We start from the raw sequence: 22,564 nt of genomic DNA, 5'->3' as shown, positions 1-22,564 counted from the left end.
CAAGCATCCTGGTCCTGGCTCAGTCCGTAGCCTCTGGAAACACACCTCCCCTTGCAGAGCTGCTTCTGTGGCTTCTTTTAACACAGCTGCACCTCTAAAGACAGCAGTTGTTAAGGACACTTCCTGGAGTTCACACATACCAGCTTGATGCTCGAAGCTTCTCCAACACGGTCTATATTTGATCTCTGCTCAAATCTGGAGATTTTGATCAGAGCTTGATATGAAAATGGTTTTACAAATGATCTCATACTGACTCTGCTAACCTGAATTTTTGAGAAGGCAGTGTAATCCTTTACTCAGGCAATGCACTTTGTTAAATGCCAAAAAATACAGGGTAACTCCTGGCCTATTACTGACTTGAAAGAGAATGAGTGATATGGTACATGTTCTATCTACGTATAAACTCAAATCACACTTAGGTTTCTATAAAATGTTGAAGCAGCAATTGTCTGGTCTCTGTGCCTCAACGGATCCTATTATCTTCTATTCTCTTTCTTCCATTTCAATCTGTCTTGCTTCTTTTTTTAATATCTAAACCACTTTTCTTTTTCCAGGACTTGGAAGACTCTTCCAGTCAAGAGGACCTTGAGCTTAGTATTGCATATGAGGTACATGGTGAGAACTACTGCTTAGATTAACCAAGTCAAACATGTTATGACTTAAAACTATTTTCCTCAGCATTATTTCGGAGCTGTTTGTTTGAAATCAAAACTTGTTCCAGACTTTAGAGTTTTGGACCAAATTGTAGTCTAATTGCACTTCTTAAATTACTAATATTCAAAGCACAGGATTATTTCTGCAAGCAAAAGCAATTGCAACTCACCTAAGCAGTGAGCTGAGCTTATGGAACAAGTTATAACAGAAGAGCAGAGTTCACAGTCTTACTTCATCAGCTTACTAAAAGGTAATATCTTACTGTGATCTGGGAGCTTCCAGGTGACAGCAAAAATGTTGCTCATTGCAAGAGAGAAAATAAATAGATAAAGACACAGGACTAGAAAAATAACTCATATTTTACCAGGAGAGAAATGTGGCTGTTAAAAGTTATTACTAGCAGAACAGCTTGTGCCAGGACTACTCGTTTACAGAAACTAACAGAAACATCACTCATAAATCCTCAAGGTGCCTATTGCATGTCCCGACCAGTAAGAGACCATGTGCATCTTGCTGCTGGGTTTGATTTTATTTACATATATGCAGCAGCTTCTTCTAAACTCCACCCTAAACAAGTAGATAATCTGTTCAGCATTCTGTAGACCATATGTTTGAAGGCTTTATATAAATTCTCCTCAAGGGCTCTTTTGCAGTCCAAAACTCCACAAAATTCACAGTGTATTATTTTCTTGTGCTTCTGTTGTTCTAGTCATTGCATTTTGATGCAACTCACATCCAAAGGGACCAAGTCACTTTCTACTGCACTCTCAGCTGAAGCTCATCAGTAGCAGAGCTTTCCTAAAGTGCCCATGAAGTCAAGCCAAGTTTCCTTTAAAGAAAGGGCTGGAGATTAAATCTGTTACTGGAAGTGGAACATAAAGCTGACTTGTGTCAAAGAAATGCTCTCAAACATTGCTGTAGTACTAACTACAAAGTTTTGTTTACATTTATGCCTAATGTCCAAGATCATGATTTTTTCCTCTCTGTTGTATAGTGTTGTTGGAAATGAGAGAAGTAATGCCTAAAGATTCTCTTATATAAGGCTCAAAATGATGAAAAAAGTCACAGAAATAATTATATAAGACAAAGTAAAATGAAGGTAGAAAATAGCTGAATTCCAATAGCAGTTTTCCAGATTTAATTTCAGTACTGGCTTCTGATCTGTGATCTGTGTACTAGGGATTATTATGTGTAAGGTGACTAACACAGTCTCAAATATATTTTCAAATAGCTATAATATCAAACTCAATAAATATTAATGAAAGAAGAAATATTCATAACTTTTTATACTTTACACTTGATATGGACAGGTGTTTCTCAAATATAAAAAAGATATTTAAAATTCCCATATACATCAGGGCTATGATACTAGGTACTATTCTTTATTACCTTCTATAAGTACTTACTTTCGATCTCCTTAATTTTCATTTCCCAGGGTATACAGGCTGTTTTAAAATTCTCAAAATCTCTTTGAAATTTCATCCATTTCTGAAAGGATCACAGAGAAAAAACACAATCATATCAGCATGTGCATGCCCACCCCTGGTCACTGTCTTAGATTCTCAGGGGAAATGGAAGGAGTTACTTGTAACTGATGTTTTCTACTGCAGCAAGCAATACTGCTAGCTCTGACTGAGAACTGTCTAGAAAAAAATGTGTTTTAACTATTTCTTCTTTGAAATTGGAAAAGCGATGAGGCTGGCTCAGGCCAGAGCTCTATCTATCCCTTATCTAACAACAGTCAAAAGTGGTACCTGAAGAGGATAACTGTATGTAATACTTCCATCTTAGTTCCCTCTCAGACCAGCTCTCAGCTCCTAAGCCAGATGGGGTTATTACATATTTCAAAACCCTTTGATGGATTTTCCTGCCATAAACTTTCCCTGTTACCACTTGAGCCAATGTAACCCCTTAAACATCCACAGTGTCCTCTGGCAAATAGCATTGCAGCAAAAGTGCTAGTTCGTGAAGAACCATGTCTTTTTGTTGGTTTTGAATGTGGCTCCTACTGGCTTCATTTGAAGCCCCTATTTCTTCCACAAGAAGAATGATTAAATAATCCCTTCCTTTCATATCATTCATTTTTGAGAATTGTTTCTGAGAATTTAATCTGTTCCCTCCTTTGCTATTCAAAATTCAGATCTGGATCTTAAACTGTGTTATTTAATTGAAACTACTTGAACCAGTATTTTATCTGTTGGATAAGCATAACTTTTATAATTGAGCTTCTTGTGCGCAGCTGAGTTTGAAAGTCTAATATTTTTCGTGAACGTTAATGCTAATTAAATGTGACTCCACAAAAATGTGTAGACATGAAAATGTGACAGTTGCCTGCAGAAAAGCCAGATAAACTAAGGGTAAACTTGGCCATAGCAAGTAGTCCTGCCAAATATTACTCTTAGGGTGTTTCTGCATAGCATTTGAGTTTGGAACAGGAGCATGCTTTAGAAATGAATACAAACTTACCACACTTATTGCTTTGTTTTGCACTGCAGAGTGGTGTCAGAGCATAAAACTAAGCCAAAAGATGCGCTCTAGGAGTGCACTAATACAAATCAGTTGCTACTGGGCAGTCCACAGGACCACACTGGACTTGGCCCAAGGTAAAACCTGCCATGACACATGTAGTGTGGACACTGGGTCCTCAGCAGCAACTGCTTGGCCCTTCAATTATGCTCCTGCTGAGCCATACGGTGTGCTGGGCCAACACAGCCCTGGAGTATTGTCTCAAGGGAGATGCTGACAGCATTTCTACTGGGAGGGAAAAGGCACTTTCTGATCTTTCATGGTGGGCTGGCTCACAGAAAACACCAGGCTTCGGATCCGGTTCACAGAGGAAAGCCAATGTACACCCGTATGAAATTAAACTCACAAAAAAAGTTGACTTTTGTCTAGATGATAAGTCTCAATCAAACTGTGTGTTTGCATTGGAAATTCTGACACAGAACAGCAATGGAAAATGGGTTAAAATGCAAATAAAATAGGGAGCTTTATTTGGAAAAATGTGGACATACGACAATATCTACAACAAGCTCTCTGTCTGCATTACCTGAAGCTAATGAAATAATATATTTACCTTGGTCATCATCACTTTGTATGCGTAGAACTTTTTTCCTTTTCCTTTCCCAAGGGCACCTTCAAACTTTTCAACAAAAAGCTGGGCTTCCCTGGGAAATGAGGGCAAAAGAGAGATACAGATGATGTGATGTTAAACTGGATATTGTCTCTACCACTGTAATGTAATTTTCTGGTGTGTCCTAACCCCTCCCTCATCACAGATTTTTGTGTAACACTGTTCCTTAGCAATATGCAAAAAAAAAGCTCTGAGAGGTTGTATTTCACAGAAGACTAGTCATCTGTAGTGCAAACAGAAAAAGCAACTTGAGCCACTGCTCTAATTCAAGTGTATTTGCTGACATCCAGTTAATGTTATCTAATATTTGTAGTTTCAGTGTCTTTCATTAAAAGTCCAACTACTGTCCATTTGCATCACTTATAAACTGTTATTCATCCTTTGGGCCACTGGTTCTTGTCCATCTACCTAATGGACTTTTTTTTTTTTTGGAGAGGTGTATACACTTATGGCCCTGGCTCCCCTGTGACTACCCTTCTCAAAACTAGTTTTAATTCAGTCCTTCAGAATTTTTGTGTAAATCATATTTAACTGTACCATTCTCAATCATTTCTTATATGTGTAGCTTCAGTGGTCCCCAAAATATTAATTTTTACCCTATGAAGATATGGAAATTAAATAATACCCTAGTGATACAAATATGAAAGGGAGATTTTTTTAATCATTTTTAAAATGCATGATGTCCATGGATTAAAACAATAAACAGATGAAATCAAGAATGCACTAATATTTCCTGCATTCCATTGTCTCTCTATGGAGAAAATATGCCATAAAGGCCATACATCCTGACCTAAAGCACTGGAAAATAAAATAAGATTTCTTAGCTCGAAATGTATGCGTCAGAGTGAATAACTACTTTACCATCAAGTGAGACTATTGCAAAGCATTGTGTATTGTATTAGTTATCACACTAAGCGCTTGGGGAAAAGTAGAGAATTCAAAAAGTGTTAATTGTGATGCACATCTTTCTAGAAGCCATGTGGATAAGTTCACTGAGTGAAATTAATTATCATGTTCCTAGCTGCATCCCACTGATTGAAGTTACATGAGGAACTGAAAAGATTGTGTCAAACTGCAAGACCTAAAAATGACATGACATTCCTGAGATGACGCAATATAAAGCTGCTGAATTCATCATTCATTCTCCAGGAGCCCTCCAAGTGCAGAGCTGCTCTGTCACCTTCTGTAGCTCACACCTTCACCATGCCGGCGAGGCATCAGCTTGAGAGCTGGCTTTTCTCACCTCCCCAGGAGATCAGCATGCATTTGCCACCATCTGATCCTCAGTTTTCTTCTTGGGAAAACAGGTTGGCAGAAGCGAAGAGGTACACACTACAACGTGGATCCCAAGCCAGTAACTCTTTGTTTTTATGTGGCACAAAGCTCACACATTGAGATGGAAAAATAAAAGACCTCTCCTCCCCCACCACCACCACTACCACGTATCCCATCATTTCACTCCTTCAAAGTGTTCTTCAGGAACCGAGTCAATGTCTTTTAAGGCTTTAGATCTCTTATTCTGAATTTTGTTCTTCCAGATCACGTGTCTTCCGGATCTTGGAGGCTGATCTTTCTATGCTTTAGCTAACTTTGTTTGACACTGACTGAGCCCTTAGCTTTCTCCTTTGAGGCAGTCCTCTGAGTACTTCAGAGATTTTCTGGCTCAGCACTAACATCTCATCCTTTCATTCTGATTCTCAAAAAATTCTCCTCTTAAATTCTAGCTGTTTCAAATAAGTTGGAGAAAATGGATTCTTCCAGCTTCAGGAAACCAGCGTTCAAGAGTCCCATTTAAATCCATGTCCTCAAGGCTTAAAATCTTGCACTGTCTGGAGAGATATAAAGCAATCCTAACAGCAGAGGGCACCTTTCTCGTAAACTCAGTAGTCAGTGGTGGAGCAGTACCATAAAAGCAGCCAGAATAAACTGGGCTTGTACCAATCCCCCAAATAATCATACCATATTTTTGACTTAAGAAGTAAAAGGAAAATCTTCTACCAGCCACTTCTGTCACTAAGTGATTCAAGCACTGGAATAGGTTCATGAAAAATTACTGAAATCAAAACCTACGGAGCCATAGAAAAACTGTTCTTCCAGTCACTGATTACACATAGGTTTGCTGCAGAATATCAAGATTTTCAAAAATTTTTTTAAACTGAAGCAGTAAGTTAGAAATTCAAGAGGATAATATTAAAGCAACCATTAGCACATAACGAATCCTCCACAATGTTTATGAACACATTTTGCATCTGTAGCCTCAAATAAGTATGTTCTGCTACAAAATTAAGCTAAGCTAGAACAAGAAGGAACTTTCCCCAATAAGAGTCATTAAAAAAATTATTTTCAGTTCTGAATCCAAGCCCTGTGTTCACTTGTGTGCAACATCTTGTTATGTTTTTCTACACATAAAAAAATATTATTTCTTATCCCTCTGTATCTCCTGGACTCTCTATCAAGGGTATATTTAAAACAATCTTTAGAGTGTTAGTAGTACAAAAGCTCCTTCTCTGTCTTCAGGCTTTCAAGACAGACCAAAACCTTGCTGTTTGATCCAGATCCCCAGGCTTAATATTGCTGACCTTCCTGAATGTTTCCCTTGTTTTCACTCTGCCAATGGCTAAGTTCTCCTCTCTCCCCCCATTCCCTCTTTGCCAAAATGAATCCCTCCAATTATGACAAGAAGGTATTTCAAACAAGCATAACAAACTATAGCTATTAGTATTGCCCATTTCTATGATGTAATAGCCAAAATCTTCATATAGCAAGTTAAACATAGCAAATGCTGTGTGACATTATTATGCAGTTGAAAGAAATGTGTAATTATTTTGTAAAATGGAGAAGAGTGAAAGTCCCTCTTATGCATCAAAAAAGTTACAAGCATGTCTTACCCTTTTTTGCATGTGGTGGATTTCTCTTTACCAATGACATTTTAAAGAGCATTTTCATACCAGAGGGTATGAGGCTACGTCTCATTTAGAGAGACTAAATCTCATAAGAAAACCCACTACATACAAGCATATAGAGGAGTTATGTGCCCCACAGCAGCCTATCCATTAACTGTAGCCATGAATATTTGCATGAGTAACTTACAGATCTTATTTAATTGGTAGTTAAATGCAAATCTCAGTACCAATTTTATTCTATGAAAAACTCCCACTGGAGTTTAATGAAATATATGAAAAGCAAATTTATTGCAGACGCAGAGCTTGAAAGAGGGCCTGTGGGTAATGAGGCAGAGAACGTGTGTTACAGTTATGTTCAAGGCAGTAATATGGAAAGCATTACTACCAGATGATGCTGGAGCCATCAAACAGAATGTGTTTTCCTTCCCTCCCTCATCCTTTCTTCCCTCCCTAGCATGTTAGTCCCACTGGGTTGCTCCTGACTTCTCTGATTTGTAGGTTAAGTAAAACTTTCCCCCATTTCTGCTTAAGCTTCCTGGCTTTAAAAGTTCAGCAACAACACAGCAGTATTCACTTGTGGAACAGGTTTTCAATGGCCTTTCCATGCCTGTGACACGTGCTCTTTTTTGTTAAATATAATCCAGTACGTAATTTAATTCAGCTTTCTACCTTGATGTCTACACTAAAAGACCTCTATTTGTACATCTCTGCAGACTTTTACCAGACTTTGTCCTTTCCTCCATTTCTTTTGTACTAAAATAAAATATGGAGGCAGGGGGAAAGATTGAGCAATAAAATGTAGTCTTAAACCAGGAGCCCTATTTTAGATGCCTCAACAACGGTCAAAAACCACGCACATATATATGCACACCTCCTTGGAAGTAATGCAACTTAGCTAACATGAGGACGTGTCAAAAACAACACAGAGAAACAAAACCAAGCTTTGTAATCACTGGTATCATGTGTTATAGGTAAATTATCTATATCACAAGATAGGCCAAAGTGTACCCCGTTAGCTAACTGTGAATTTAAAGAAGCTTCAGAGAAACCTTATTAATTGAATTACCGACACAAGGAACTAATAAATGTTGCATGGGGCCAGGCATTATTGTCCTGAAGAAGCCTGAGTTAATTATTAATAGTAGGTGTGGAGTTACAGCTTCCAAAGTGCTAGGTGTATGGTACTTTGAGCACTTCAGCATTGCAGAGAGAGGATGAATTACAGCTCTCAGAGGTTGTTGCTAATGAATAGGATTCAAGTGGATTGCTCGCATTTTTCAGTAACAGTTCAGAAAGGTTTCAGTCTCCAAGATCTAAAAACTCATTAAAAAGAAATGTTGTATTAATATTGATCACCCAGGATCTCTCCAAGTCTTGAAAAGATTGGCTAAAAACTGACCGCAAAACAACTGTTGTCAGGCAGGAGCTCACTTGAAAAGCAGTTCAGCAGTAATAATGGGCAAATTATAGTGTTATTTAATACCCAGCTGGCCTCAGGGACTGCCACGCTGGCCTTGGGGACTGCCAGTATGTTCACAGTAAAAGAACTGAGATACAGATACACTTGAGTATAAAGACAACATCCAAAGAGGAGAAATTTCCTCCATCTCACAAAGGCACCTTATGAATCTTTGCTTTTTGTATATTTACAGAATATTCTGTTTTTATTTGACTTGTTTTGATGGACAACCTGTGTTCTGTAACAAAACAAATGACACTAAAGAAAATATATTTAAAAATTATTGTACTATATTCTGTCCCTGACCCATGAAGAAGAGATTGCTCCTTGGATTATTTAGAAAAATTAACTCCTTCTGGACCTCTTTATAGTCTGTATTTAATTGGGAGTCCTTTAAAAACCATAAGCTTGACATTTCACTGCCTTCTTTTTCATAACACTATTTTGTTTGTTTTGATAGTTTTCTAATTGGCTTGTGGTATACCTCTAAACTGAGACTACTATTAGCACTTTTCTGGGTCTTTGTGTACAATTCTCTGATTACATGGTAACTTAATAGACTTTGTTAGTAGATATAAACTACATGGCTGCTAATAGTCCTTCCTATTTTATAGCACGAAGCTTTATGTAAAATGTGGAGTACACTAAGAAAGAAAGATTAGTATTCAAAAGCCAAACACAGTAGCACAGCTTTTTAAATCTTTCCTTTGCTTTCATATCTGTGCAAAATCCAACTTGGAGAAGGCCCAGAAAGGGACACAATCCTCCAAAGCAGACCCTTGGTTATAAATTGGTATAGCTTTTCCTGGAGCTTTTCCAACTTGCAGCAGCTGAAGCTGTGGCCCCATGAGTTTTATCTTTTGTCCCATTTTCTAATCCAGAAAATGTCTTAATAGTTTAGCCCTCTTCCTCTAAATCTCATTCTGGTAAGAAACGACTGATGGCCATCACCAGCTGACAGCTCTTCAGCTAATTTTGGACAGGTGTAGGTAGCCAGTTTCAAGAGGAAATGTGCACAGAACATCATCTCCCGCAGAAAGGGCGCAACAACAGCACTCACAAGCCCTGAAAACCAGCAGGAGGAAAAAGCAGTGGGCCAGAAGGCTCTTGTGAAAGAGGGCATTTTTGCATGAAAACGGAAAACTCCATGGGCTCCAGCACGGACTGCTGTGTCCTTTGCTCGCAGCCTGACATCTTTATGATTAGAGGTTGGGGGGAGGTGATGCTGATTTCCATGCGACACCATTTCATGCCTCTCCTTGCCTTCACGTCCCTCCTTTCCCCTCTCCGGACCTGCAAAGGTCTCAGCGTGGTGTCACCGGTGGGACTGGAGCCCGGCGGGGACCAACATCCCCCCTGCCGTCTGCAAACCGCAAGGGGAGCAGTAGAGCAGCGGCTGATCCCAGAGGCTTATCCTCGTTCGCAGGTCTTCAGAGATAGGAGGCTATCTGAAATGCATCTTCTAGATGCAGGGATGTAAACTAGAAATTAGAGCTGATCTAATTTTGTGGTGCAGCTCAATTAAGAGAACCATTTCAGCAGTGAGTATTTAAATCTGGTTTCAACAGAAGGTATTTTCTACAAAGCAACTAATTCAGTGACTGTGTTCTAAATTAATTGCTGATTCACACATTTCAGAACAAAAGAATCAAGGAAAAGATTAACTTTTTTACAAAGCAATCACTAGAGTTGAGTAGAAATTGGCTTTCCCATCCTGTACAAAAAAAAAAAAGAAAGAAAGAAGCTCCCTCAGAAAAATCCAAAGCATTCCAAAGCATTTAGTTTCATTACTTACTCTTTAAAAAAATAATAATTTTATTATAGTTAGTCTACATTTGGACAATGAAGAGGTTTCAAATCAGAAGAGTAAGTGTATTGCTTGGTCTTGAAAATGCTTAAACAAAATTCTCTAACAATTTTAAATTTCTTATTCACTTTTTTAAAATGGACAATTTAGTGAAAATTAAACCTTTTGTTAAAAAATGTTTGCTTTGACAAATTAACATTTTCTGATAAATAATATTTAAACAAAAAAATCCTTAACAGCCCTATCAATTACTCTTAAAATAATGTGAGAAATATTTTTTTCTCTCTTTTTTGTCATGAATATGTAACTAATCCTTAAGCATTCTTTGGGAGGTTTTTTCTCCTTCTTGGAAAAATATAGGTGCTAATAGAAAACAAATAGAGAACTGGGGTTCATGCCAAATGACATTCCTTAAAATGCTGAGGAGGAACCTCCTCCAGTGAAGCATCTCCCTTTTGTGGAAGCTGAAAGGCAAAGAATAGGAAAGCTTGTTCTTCTATCTTTGAAGCCTTTTTTGCTTTCTGCACATCCCATAGCATTCAAACATCTGCCCAAGCAAAGAAGCAGATGATACAGGGAAAGAATGACTAATAATAGTTGCTGACCAAAACCTCCAAGAGTAAGAAATGACTGAGGCGTTTAAGACACTTTAAGCCAGTATGTGCCTATTTTTCATATGTACAAGAATAATGCCAATCTATAAACCTAATGATGCCAGGATAACAGTCAAATAAGTTCCTTTAATCCAAAACAAATTTACAGATATCTTAAACTGTGTGAATATATGTTCATAATAAAGCAGCCACTGCTATAACAGCATTAGTTCTTAGATTTTAAGCAATATAAATACACGAGGTCTTTCATTGCAACTCATTTGGACTTAGGCTCCAAAGAGCCGGTTATGAAAACAAGACTCTAGAAAACATTGTTTATATCTGTATTATGGTACCTAAATGATTGGTTTTGATTTTTTTAAAGGTATTGAGTACTCACAAGTTCCATGATTTTCATCTAAGATGCAAAACATAGGTTTAAACACTTAATTCTCAGCACACGTTTGAAAACATGACCAAATATTAGTTTTTCTTTTATAATTTTTCTTCCAGCAGTTTTCTGGATTTGTTGGTTTTTGTCTGCCAAGATATGCATGATTCTGCGCAGAACTGTGACAATCTAAAATGAGATTGTCCAGAGTAAATGGTGACTATTTTTGGAATGTTATTTGATAGAGGTACAGTGCAATAAATGTAATTCTTCCGTTAATAAAAGTAGATTCAAAATAAAGAAGCTAATCTGAAGAACTGTCATTTCCACTTGGAATACAAATTTTTCTAGGGTAAATAAGCTACTAAAGTGCTTCTAAGCCTACTTCAAAGAGAGCTGTAGCAAAGTATAGAAAAAAACATTGTTTTGCAAAACCCCCAGAGAATACATTGATGCATGTATTGTATTAACATAAACCTTCTGATGTGAGCAAATAAAATTGAATGCAAGTCTAGTCACTCAGTCAGAATTTCAGGAATAAAATAATTTAAAAGTTGGTGAAGTTAATGGACATTCAGATAAAATTGCTGCCCATGCGAAAATATATAAGGACAACTTAATACTGAATATTAACACAGAAATGATTTTCACTTCTTGGACAGATAGTAAGAGCGAGATTTTGAACACTTACTGTTGGTTTAACTGTGAAAGCCCACCTCAGAGTATAAAAAGTTGTAATTGGCTGTCACCCAATCACAAACATTTCACAGTAATGTAGATTTTTAAGGCCAGAATGGACTGATATTCTCTCTCACTCTGACCAGGAGGGGAGCTGCAGAAGTTCATCGAGGGTCCTGATTCAAACCCAGAGCTAGTGGCTGAACTAATCATATCATGTAAAATTTACACATCTGATTTAAAGACTTCTATCTGTACTTAATCGACACTGTCCCTGAAGACACTGCTGTAATCTACTCTCACCATAAATGTGCGCCAGTTGTCTTCAAACACTTCTTTTTTTGTAATGCCATAAAAGCAAACTGAGAGAACCAGCTGATGTCAAAGCTAGAATAGAAAAACAACTATAAAAATAGAAGCTCCGTTCATAATAAGGATACAACTGTAAAAATTTTATTTTTTGTTGGTGAGGATCCTATAATTTTAGACTACAAAAAATAAAATAACTCTTACATAATTATCTAATCTGCTTATTTACTTTTCCTGAAATTTCTCTCATCTTCACAATATTTTCTCTTTACATCTGCCGCGTACTCTGTTCTCTTTTGCTCTACGTCCCCTTCTTTCAGAATAAACATTCAATTTCCTCATTGGTATATCTTCCACAAAACGACTTTACCTTCCAGAGGGGAAAAAAAAATCATAGACCTTCCACCCTTCATTTTTCCATCACTGTTGATTCAACCTGTGTTATGTTCTCTCTTCCCAACATGTTTGTGTTTTCTATCAATATTGAAAACTCACTGGAGCAGGGACCATCTTTTCTCTGTTAGTTGTGTCTAACAAAACCCAGTCATATCTTTTGTTGGTGTTTGGGCAGTACCACAGTGACTGATGAGCTATTTAAAACAGACGAGCGTAGCAGCTTTTGCGAAAGAATAAATTTTTCTACATTAACACAGTTTCCTGTGCCCTAGTGGATTTGCTAGGGCAAAACACAATTTTACATGTGGCATACCTAGAAATGTATAAAAAGTCAAGCTCAGTTTCCAATCAGAAAAAAAAGGTTTGTTTTTTTCTTAATTTCAAAAAATCTGTTCTTTCCCCAAGAAGGTTAAGACAGAAAAGAAAATCTGCTCTTCCCATCCCACTAATCTTGAGGTATTGTTGAAATTCAACATTTGGCTTGCATCAGATCTAATAAAAACTTATCAACTGAAGAAAATGAAAGCTTTTACTGTGGTGTATGATGCAAACCTAAAACAAAGATCTAAGTTTTCCATATTTGATTTCAGGTCTGCAGAGATGAAAAAAGCACTGATCTGCAATACCATTTAAATCCACTCTCTCTGAAAGCACATACTGGGAAGGAAATAGAGATCAGAAATGGCTTGAAGTTGATTGTGTCAGTAGATCTAGAAATAAAGGGAAAGTTCAGGAGAAAAGTGCACAGTGCAAATCAGGATGGCATATATTCATCATGAAAATCAAACCATACTTCAGGACAGACAGCTTCTTTTTCATCTTCCATGGCTTGTTTCGTAGCGTGGCAATTAGCTTCTTTTTTTCTTCTACCTCTTCTTTCAGCTTGGCCAGTTCCTCTTCTGTAATCGGCTCCTCCTCGGAATCAGAATCAGAGCTGCAAGTAAAAACAGGGAGAAAACAGTTACTAAAACTCTGGAGAGACAGAAGTTTTCACCGATGTGTGTACTTGGTGCTAACTCCTGTTGTCTTTAAGACCTAAGTATATGTCTTCCCTGCTGTTCAGCAGGGAAGATGGAGTTACTCAACTGGGTGGAAATTACAGTATAAAAGGCAGAGCCGCACGCGAAGTGCCATATAGCAGAGCCCCGGCTGAACCAGCATCACACTCAGAGCAATCCCATCACAGACAGAGAACAGGCAGCTCTTTTGGAGATGTATCTGACAGCTGGTGATTGCTCCCATAGGAGTAACCAACCTCCTCAGGGTTCAGCCCAAACTCAGAGCGGACAAATAAGGACGCTGTAATGGCAGCATTTAAAATTAAGCTGTCCAGCCCACTCCACCATGCCTCAAGAGAGGAGACACCACACCTCCACAAAGATGCATTTAAACCAGATGAAAGCCCATGGCTGTCTCCACTAATCAAGGCAGTAACATTTCAGAGCTGGGAAAGGTTCAAAGCTACATTGCAGAACAACTGCCACGTGTCCTGGTGCTGTTAGTAAGCTGAGGCAATAGTAATGGTATCTCCAGATGTGTTTTGTTTACAAGGTGAACATATTATTCATGCACCGATTTGTAGCATCAATGAAAAACCTTGTTGATGGAGGCAATGTCTACTTTCCTAAAACCTATGCAGATCTTTTCTTCTGTGAGCAATCTTATAATGGCAGAAAATCAATAGCAACAGGTGTTTCCTCTGTTTATGCCAGCTAACAGGAAAATAGTTAAAAAGAAAACATTAGACTCCAACTTCCTGCCCTAAAAAGCTGACAGGGATGACTACCATTAAGCAAGTTCTTACTAAAAACAAATTGTTTGATTTTTTTTATTTGTTTTTTAGGGGGTTGTTTATTTTGCCCTTTTTTTCTGTCTGGAATGTTTAAAAATGTACTGCAGTTTTTTGGAAACAGCTTTCCATTTTTTATTGCTTTGGGAACAGTTCATTCAAACTTTATCAAGCTAGCAGTTTTTAGGCAGTTTTGCTTACAATTCACCTTCTTGAGTGTTTGATATTCAAAACCTGATGTCCAAGCTGAATGATTAGTTACCTAACTCACCTAATAGTATGGCCTATGTGCTTCAGATAGCTAAGGAATTATAAACTTTTGCTTCTGTCAAAACAGATAACACAGCTACAGTAAAAGATCTCTGGAATGTGTTTTCTACTACCAAAAGGACTTGTCAGCATGAATGTTTATGAAAAAATTCAAAACAACCAAATGCGATAAAACCAAAATTCTTTTGCAGCACATCAAAATATAAATTTCTCATTGGTCATCTATCTTTAGCTTTGGTGAAATAGACATAGTTTCAGCAAATGCTACAGGGAAAGAGTTTAAAAACTCCAGGCACACAGGAGCAAATCAGCAGAGGAAAGAAGGAGACTCATGTTTATCAAAAGGCCTGCTATCAAAGACTCAAATGTTATTTTTTGAAGAGGCTGTCACGTTAAAAAGTTGAAATCATCAGCCATAAAATTTCAGGACTTCATGTGTTAAGAAACAATGTCACAGAAAATATAAATCTCCTGGAAGAAAGATCCTTCCAGAAAGCCAATGAGACAAATTTATTGCTATTCTGGTATTGCAATGAGCAAATGGAAGACCTATATAAAAACTTAGGTCAAATGGTTGAAGGTCAATAAAAAGATTTGTATATACAATTGAGAGGCATTTTAATGTGCACAGGGTCAAGAAAAAGAACAGAAGGATTAAAGGAGACTATTTTCATGTTTATGAGAGGGCTCTAAATCTTTAGTTGTTTCATCAGCTGCTTTGTGCTATACAAAGCAGACAGCAACCTGCCTGATACTGAGGATTTCCTTTGACATAAGAAAATTGCTGGGTTGTGCAAATGTGAAATACTCAGTTTTACAAGAAAGTAGTGAGAATAGTGGGAAATATGAGTGGTAGGTAATAAATAATACAGTGAGAAAAGAAGCTGTGCGTAACAGAAGGGGTAAAGCAGGGATAATACTGGTTCTTGTGCCCATAGCCTATTAGTGCTTTATTTAACTTTGCAAACACATCTGCTCTGAAACTAAACATCTCATCTTTCATTTTTCACTTTCCTTTGGAACTAAGAAAATAATCAGAATTCCAGTTTTCTAGACACCTTTAAGGTGTTGGATTTTTTTTATTTAACCAGATCTGTCCAAGAATGGTGCAATCAAACTTGATACAGTTGCAGCAGATTTTTGCTTTAGCTGAAATGATGGAGCACTGTGAGATTTCAGCTAGGAAACTGGAATTCTGTCTTCTTCTGCAAAATGCACAGGGTGACATCGACAAATACAATATTATCCTTCTTTGAAATAATATCATATTCAATGCATTGTCTATATTAATTTTACTTTCATTTTTCTTGTTTAATTTTTCTTTCCCAACTTCTTATTTTCTTTTAGTACGCTTTTCCAGACTGTCTGAAATGCCAAGAGCAAGATGCGCTTTTAAGCAGTGCGTAGCCTTTGTTGTGATGAGTCTTCATGGACATACTAGACAGCTTATATTTCTATCCTCCCACCCTTCTGTTCCATCCTCAAGGTTTGCCTGAATCATAGCTGAACTGATCACCAGCATATTTTCCTTTGTTCTTACATTATTTTTTGTTCTGTTATTAAAAAACCCTATGAATGCTCTTGGTTATTTATAGAAAGCTGTCTGAACAATAGGTCACTTAAAGAGAGAAAGAAAGAAACATCCTTTCAACCTTCTTACAATTCCTTTTTAAATGTCACTTTGTGATGTATCTTTTCAGCTTCTACTTTAAAATGAAGGATCACCCTTCTATGTGCTGCAGAGTTGTTACCTTACTTATAATTGCTTGTTCATTCAAAATGAGGTCAAAGCAAAGCCTGTAATCTTGTCAGTTGGTCTCCTAAATGTCTAAGAATATAACGTTCTTAAGTACCTTCTGGAGTAATTAGCTGTCCTCAGCTATTCCTCAGGTGTTATGCTCACTGCCTCAAGAATGTCCCGATCTGGTTAACAGTTTCTAATTATTTAGCCTAAAAGTATGCATTCTAATGTTCAGTTGTTTGGAAGACGATCAAAAGTGTTTTGCTTTCATTGTTTTATATTTTCAGTGGTCTTTTTTTAATTAACGCTCAGTAAATGTTTACGATAAAAGACAATAACAATAAGCAAAGGAACATGGATTGGCAGAATCAGAAATGTTGCCATATGACTACAGGAGATTGCACAGAGGAGTATAATTGGCACTATAGTGAAGAGCTCACACAAGGAGGGGAAATGAAGTTGAAGTATATTAAAATGAGACCATGGACAAATTAATACAACAGCATGTCTCACCATATTTTTTTCCCTCTCAGTCCTGCTGTGTTCTCCAAGGGTGCCTCTGGAAACACAAACAGCTGCAGCAGGTGCTGACTGGGGGAAGGGGAATCTCTCTCCCTGTTCACTGAGATAAGTATTTCTAGCTCCATTTGCTCCATGATACATTACTTCCAGAAGCTGTTTCCTTTCAAAAACACGAGAAAGGACAAGGAGCAAGAAAAAAAGTACAAAGAAATTTTCAGAAGTGCTCAATACCTGTGGGATCTCCCAAAGACCCCCACTTAAAATGCTTTGGAAAAGTGACTGTGTATATTTCAGTGGGAGTGGTGGCAGATGAACTTTGGACAGTCCCAGCTCAGTTCCTGGTTCTGACTCCCTCAAGCTGTGGCACAGATCTTTTGTGAAAAGTTGGCCCCAACCAGGCTTGGAAACAAGAACTCCATTTTGTGTAAAGCTTCAAGATTTTAGTTCCACACCAGAAATAAAACTAGACCTTGGGTGCTCGTTGGGTTTTGAGCTCCACCATGACCATCCTTTTCTCATTCAGTCCCCTCCTCTGGCATCTTCCCTTCCCCATCTCCAGAGACCAACTCATAAACTTAGGGCATCTAACACCATAAGGAGCAGCCAGGCTCAAGTCACTGGATTTTTTTTTGATCAGGTATCGGTGGTCCCGGAAGGGTATGGCTGATCGTTTCCAGGAGTTACACCCTGGACCCATGACACCTTCCTGACTTCATTCCATTGCAACAGATACAGTTTTTGTGGAAAGTTTCCATTTCACTAAGCCAGAATTTCCTTGCTTCAAAAAAACATTCTGTCCAGCTCATATTGGGTTCTAATGAGAAAAGGAGTCATATTGACTCCTGATATTTCACAGCTGTAAATGAAAACAGGTTTTACATGAGATAAAAATAGGTTTCATATAAAAAAAGGAATATACTGAATTACCCTGAACCTGATTTCTTTTTGTCCTTTTTCTTCTTGTTGGCCTTCTCTTTTTTCCCTTTCTTATCAGACTTTTTATCCTGTTTCTTCTCATTTTTGCCTTTCCCACTTCTACATCCTTTCTCATCTTCCTCTTCTTCACCATCTTCCTTGGATTTCTGATTTGCCTGGTTCTTCCTGGTTTTGTGGGGTTCCACCTCAGAATCACTGCCCTCATTTCCAGATGCTCTTCCCCGTCCTCTCCTGTTTCTGTGCCTGCGATGCCCAGCTCTCCTTGGTCCATCTTCATCATCGTCCCCATCTTCCTCACCACCACGTCTGGCTCTCCCTCTGGCATGCCCCCGTCTGGTCCTGGGTGTTGCTTTCTTCCTCTCTTTATCTGTGATGGGGATAAAAACACAAGAGAAAGCAGCATGCTGAAGGGAAATTTTCCCTTCCCTCTTGTTTCATAATTTGTAACCCAAAAATTTCTGACTGTAGCCTCAGAGATATCCACGCATAGTTACCTGTATCTTTGACATTTTCTTCATTCTCGGCTTCACTGCCTTCTTTGTCAACATCACTGCTCTCTGTGAAACCAAAAAAAGGCCCTGTTTAGTGAGGAGTAGTCATTAGGGATACAGATCTTTCATGAAATGCTTAGAAATTGCTCCATTTCACCATTTCAGAAACCCAACTTTTTGGAACACCATGAACAGTTTTCAAGAAATAAGGTGAAGACAGAAACAATACAGTTACACTGTCCTCTAGTACTCAGATAAGTAAGCCTGAAAGTGATGCCATGAAGAACTTCCTCATTATCTTGCAGAAATAAGTAGGACAGTAAGACCCATGAAAAAAAACACCATGTTCAGCAACATCCCACAATATGGAAAAAAGAAGAAGGGAGATGAAAAGTGCTTCTTAGCCTGGTTAAAAACATTTTTGTTTTGTGTGGGATGTCTTGCTTAAGTTGTTCAGTCTCTAACAATTAATACTAAGTTCAATGAGAGAGGCTCTTCTACTACTGATTCATAACCAGGAAAGTAGCCAAATCATTTACCTTGTACACTTTGAAATCGGGATCAGGCACATATGGAGAAGAAAGAAAAATACTCCTCTTTTTCATATATATTATAGCCACAAGAATGCTATGTATATATGGGGAAGATATGCATACATTATATTTAATTAATACTCTCTCTGGAAATATTTGTATGAACATATTACATAGCGTGTCACTACTGGAACTGCCAGTGGACATTTCCTCAGAAGCAATACACTTAATATCTGAGAAGCCAGAAACTAATAGGCTTTCTTGAAGTAAATTTGAGTTTGTAGATATAGGTCAGCATTTGAGATACATCAGTGAAATATATGAAGAGATACGTAGTAGTAGGGGATTAATGAGAACACTAAAAAATATTAGTCTGAATAGAAATAGGCAGCTGTCATTCCACTCCTATATGTCATACATTTTCGGACACATGTCATCTAACTTCTCCTCTGTACACACAGGACGGGTAAAATGTCATGGTCCATATGGCTCTGTTTTTCAGGCAACAAGAAATTGCATTTATCTTTCATTTTCACTTACCTGTAGTTTTTTTGATTTTTTTTCTTTATATTCCATTTTTCTCCACCCATTCTTTAGTTCCTTTCATAAATTTTACTAAGTCACTAGTGATTTCTTGAAAATTTATATGCATGTTGATCTATTTGGTGACTGTTGTAGCTAAACTATCAAGCACATCTTATTAGCTTTACCCAGACAGGAAGGTATCAAGCAAAAATGGTAAAAGACATAAGGCTGCAAACAAGAAATAACCTCGAGATTTGTTTCATTGCGTGCAATAATGTGCAAAGGATTTTTATACAGAATTTGACAGGCATTTTAAAACAGGAACATATGCAGAGTTTAAATTCCCTCCACAAAGAATTTCATTGTAATAGCATTTTCTAGCATTTCCACAGCATCTGCACAATAATTTTTTTAAGGTTATGCAAAAATGTTATCATTCAATATCATCAGTAGAATGTGAAAATAAGTGCTCTTTTGTTCTTTCTGCCTTCTGTTGCTGACAGTAACTAGATCTGCATTTGACAAAGATCATTACGTTGCTATAGAAAGCTTGCAAAGACAGAGACAGACACTTCTAAAGAGATACTCTGCATGCAACAATAGGGAACGGTCTTTTATTTGCAGCTAATGCTTTTGCTGATCTCCTCCAGCCAAACAAAAATTCCTGGGAAGCACTTTAATGATACAAGATTGGCTTCACTGCAGCTTCTGATGATTGAACACAATAAGCAAACAGCTGGAGGCTTATCATATACACTGAAACAGGCATTAGCACTGGAAGTATATCATGCAGAAATTGACATAACATTGACATAATAGTGAAAGAAACAAGGGACTGTGCAACACCCAGGCTTAAACCCAACAGAATGTAGTTGTTTGAGTTTAATTAACTATGATCACATACGGTAACAAATGTGTAAGTCTGAATCCAACATTTCAGGCAAAATAAAGTGTTAAGCTAAATAAGGAATTCAGACTGCTTCATGAAAGTACTGTGAGTACTACTTAAGGGGAGTGTATCTGAATTACTAATCAGAACTAGTCCTGTGTGCTTGTACTTTTTATCTATGCATTCAGCCATCTGAGTGATAAAGAACACATTTTAAAAAAAGTGAAGACAAAAGCATAAAACCAACTGGAAGTGGATATTACCATGGAAGGAGCCTAGAAAACAACCAGTGATTACGTGGAATCACACAACTAGAAGAACAGTGGCTACTACAGACAAATGCAAGAAGCACCAGTCCAGCTTCAATGATGATTTTTGCAAAAGCTGAAAATTATAGCACCAGACTGAACTTCAGGTCATTCCTGACTCCAGGGTGCTGTGCTCATCCAGAGATATGAAACATACCCATTTTAAGTGTCTGAGCATACTAAAAAAAAAAAAACACCTCGTTACACCCCTTCAGTGTTAAGTAGAGGATTGCCATTAGTTCATATGAAGCTTGATGGAATGCACATTGCTTTGGTTCATACTGAAAATTTGCAAACTTTGTCTGTGCTACAGCAGACAGTGCTAACGGATTTCAGCCAAATCTGCAGAAAGAAGAATTTTGGGGGTTTGTCCCTCTGTTTCTGGTGTATCCAGAGAATGAGAGATCTCTCAAGGGCTTGGGGTGTGATGCAGAAAATATAGTATTAGAATTTGTTTCTAAAAGAATCCAGAAGAAGCCAGACAAGAGTCTCATGTCCTCAAGTTTGCCTGCATATGATTCACACTGATTTATGTTATGAGCTGTGTCACTAGCAGAAGGTGAAATGAGGGAGCTTTAATTCCCCTGAGGTCTGTCCTGAGCAGCATATATGCATACATTCATATAACGAATGATGGACACACAGCTATATAGTCAAACCCTCCTGCACCCACATTATAGCTATCCCTGTAATGCAAGAACTGTAATACAGACAGTCCGTATTAATAATTGTCTTTTTCTGTTTTGGGGTTTTGCTCATCTCTTTGAAAGACCAATGATGTTAATTGGTTGGGCATTTGAGCAATAAGAGTGATAAATTATCATTAATGTGCTTAACGTTATTATTATTAGAAAGCTACTTCAGATCATTAACTCTGTAATACTTTTCAAAGAGGAAAGCAAGAGGCTAAGCAGCTCAAAACTCAGCACTTCAGTTGCTTGTGGCAAACCCTGTCTCACTGAATTACTGAAGAAGCGTTTCAACAACACACAAATTACATTTCATGGTGACACTAAATCTAAATGCACTTTAGCACTAAATTTAAATGTTCCTCTATAAACCAACAACATAGAGAAACAGTAGAGAAGCATTCCTCAGGCACTGTATTATCATCCTGTAGGAATATTGAAGAATATTTTTGATGCTCTGACTTGTTAAAGCAGAAGTATATGGTCTTTCATGCAAGAACAAAAATGTGATCCTTTTATGCGGGATCCTTTTAGCTCTATAATTTGGCTTCTGCTTTTTCAAACAGATCTTTGTGTGATCCAACTTATGAAAAGCTTAATGAAGGAGATATATAGCCTTCACTGAAAGCAACTAAATCTCACTAAAGCAATGTCTAGAATTGCTCATTGTTCCAGAGAAGGGCTAGTAGGACCTCATTTCTTCATTGTATTAATATTCACAGGGCTAATTTTGGTCATTAGGCTCTCGGTCAGCTAACCTGAGGCAAGGTGACCTCAGAGCAAACTATTCTTCAGCTGTTATCTATTCCCAGATAGTGCATCCTGCCCCATGTATTATTAAGTATACAGGCATACCTTGGAGATATTGCGGGTTTGGTCCAAACCACCACAATAAAGTGGATATTGCAATAAAGCGAGACACACAATTTTTTTGGTTTCCCAGTGCATATAAAAGTTATGATTACACTATAGTGTAGTTTAAGTGTGCAATAACATTATGTCTAAAAAAACAATGTACACACCTTAATTACAAAATACTTTATTGCTAAAAAATGCTAACTGTTTCTGAGCCTTCAGCTCCATCTTTTTGCTGATGGATGGTCTTGCCTCAATGTTGATGGCTGCTGACTGATCAGGGCAGGGGTTGCTGAAGGCTGGGCTGGCTGTGGCAATTTCTTAAAATAAGACAGCAGTGAAGTTTGATGCATCAATTGACTCTTTCTTTCATGAAGGATTTCTTTGTAGCATGTGATGCTGTTTGATAGCATTTTACCCACAATAGAACTTCTGTCCAAATTGGAGTCAGTCCTCTCAAACCCTGCTGCTGCTTTATCAACTAAATCCATGTAATATTCTAAATCCTTTGTTGTCATTTCAACAATGTTCACAGCATCTTCACCGGGAGTAAATTCCATCTCAAGGAACCACTTTCTTTGCTCATCCATAAGAAGCAACTCCTCATCCGTTCAAGTTTTATCATGAGATTGCAGCAAGTCAGTCGCCTCTTCAGGCTCCACTTCTAATTCTAGTTCTCTTGCTATTTCCACC

At 37.7% G+C, this 22,564-nt stretch overlaps 1 protein-coding gene across 1 annotated transcript in view; it reads right to left on the bottom strand.

Annotated features, from left to right (window-relative positions):
* TMC1 (transmembrane channel like 1) overlaps positions 1-22,564 on the bottom strand; it is a 62,598-nt gene that overhangs the window by 39,160 nt on the left and 874 nt on the right. Inside the window, exons 2-6 of the mRNA XM_067316045.1 lie at positions 18,076-18,159; positions 17,573-17,948; positions 13,117-13,257; positions 3,731-3,821; positions 2,061-2,142 (exon numbers count right to left, since the gene is read on the bottom strand). Coding sequence (XP_067172146.1) covers positions 2,061-2,142; positions 3,731-3,821; positions 13,117-13,257; positions 17,573-17,948; positions 18,076-18,159 — 774 coding nt within the window. The remainder of the gene's footprint in view (positions 1-2,060; positions 2,143-3,730; positions 3,822-13,116; positions 13,258-17,572; positions 17,949-18,075; positions 18,160-22,564) is intronic.

This window comes from Apteryx mantelli, chromosome Z (genome assembly GCF_036417845.1).
Source record: "Apteryx mantelli isolate bAptMan1 chromosome Z, bAptMan1.hap1, whole genome shotgun sequence".
In the NCBI taxonomy this organism is placed as follows: domain Eukaryota; kingdom Metazoa; phylum Chordata; class Aves; order Apterygiformes; family Apterygidae; genus Apteryx; species Apteryx mantelli.
Note: the sequence above shows the minus strand (reverse complement) of the source record. Positions and strands in the feature narration are given on the sequence as shown.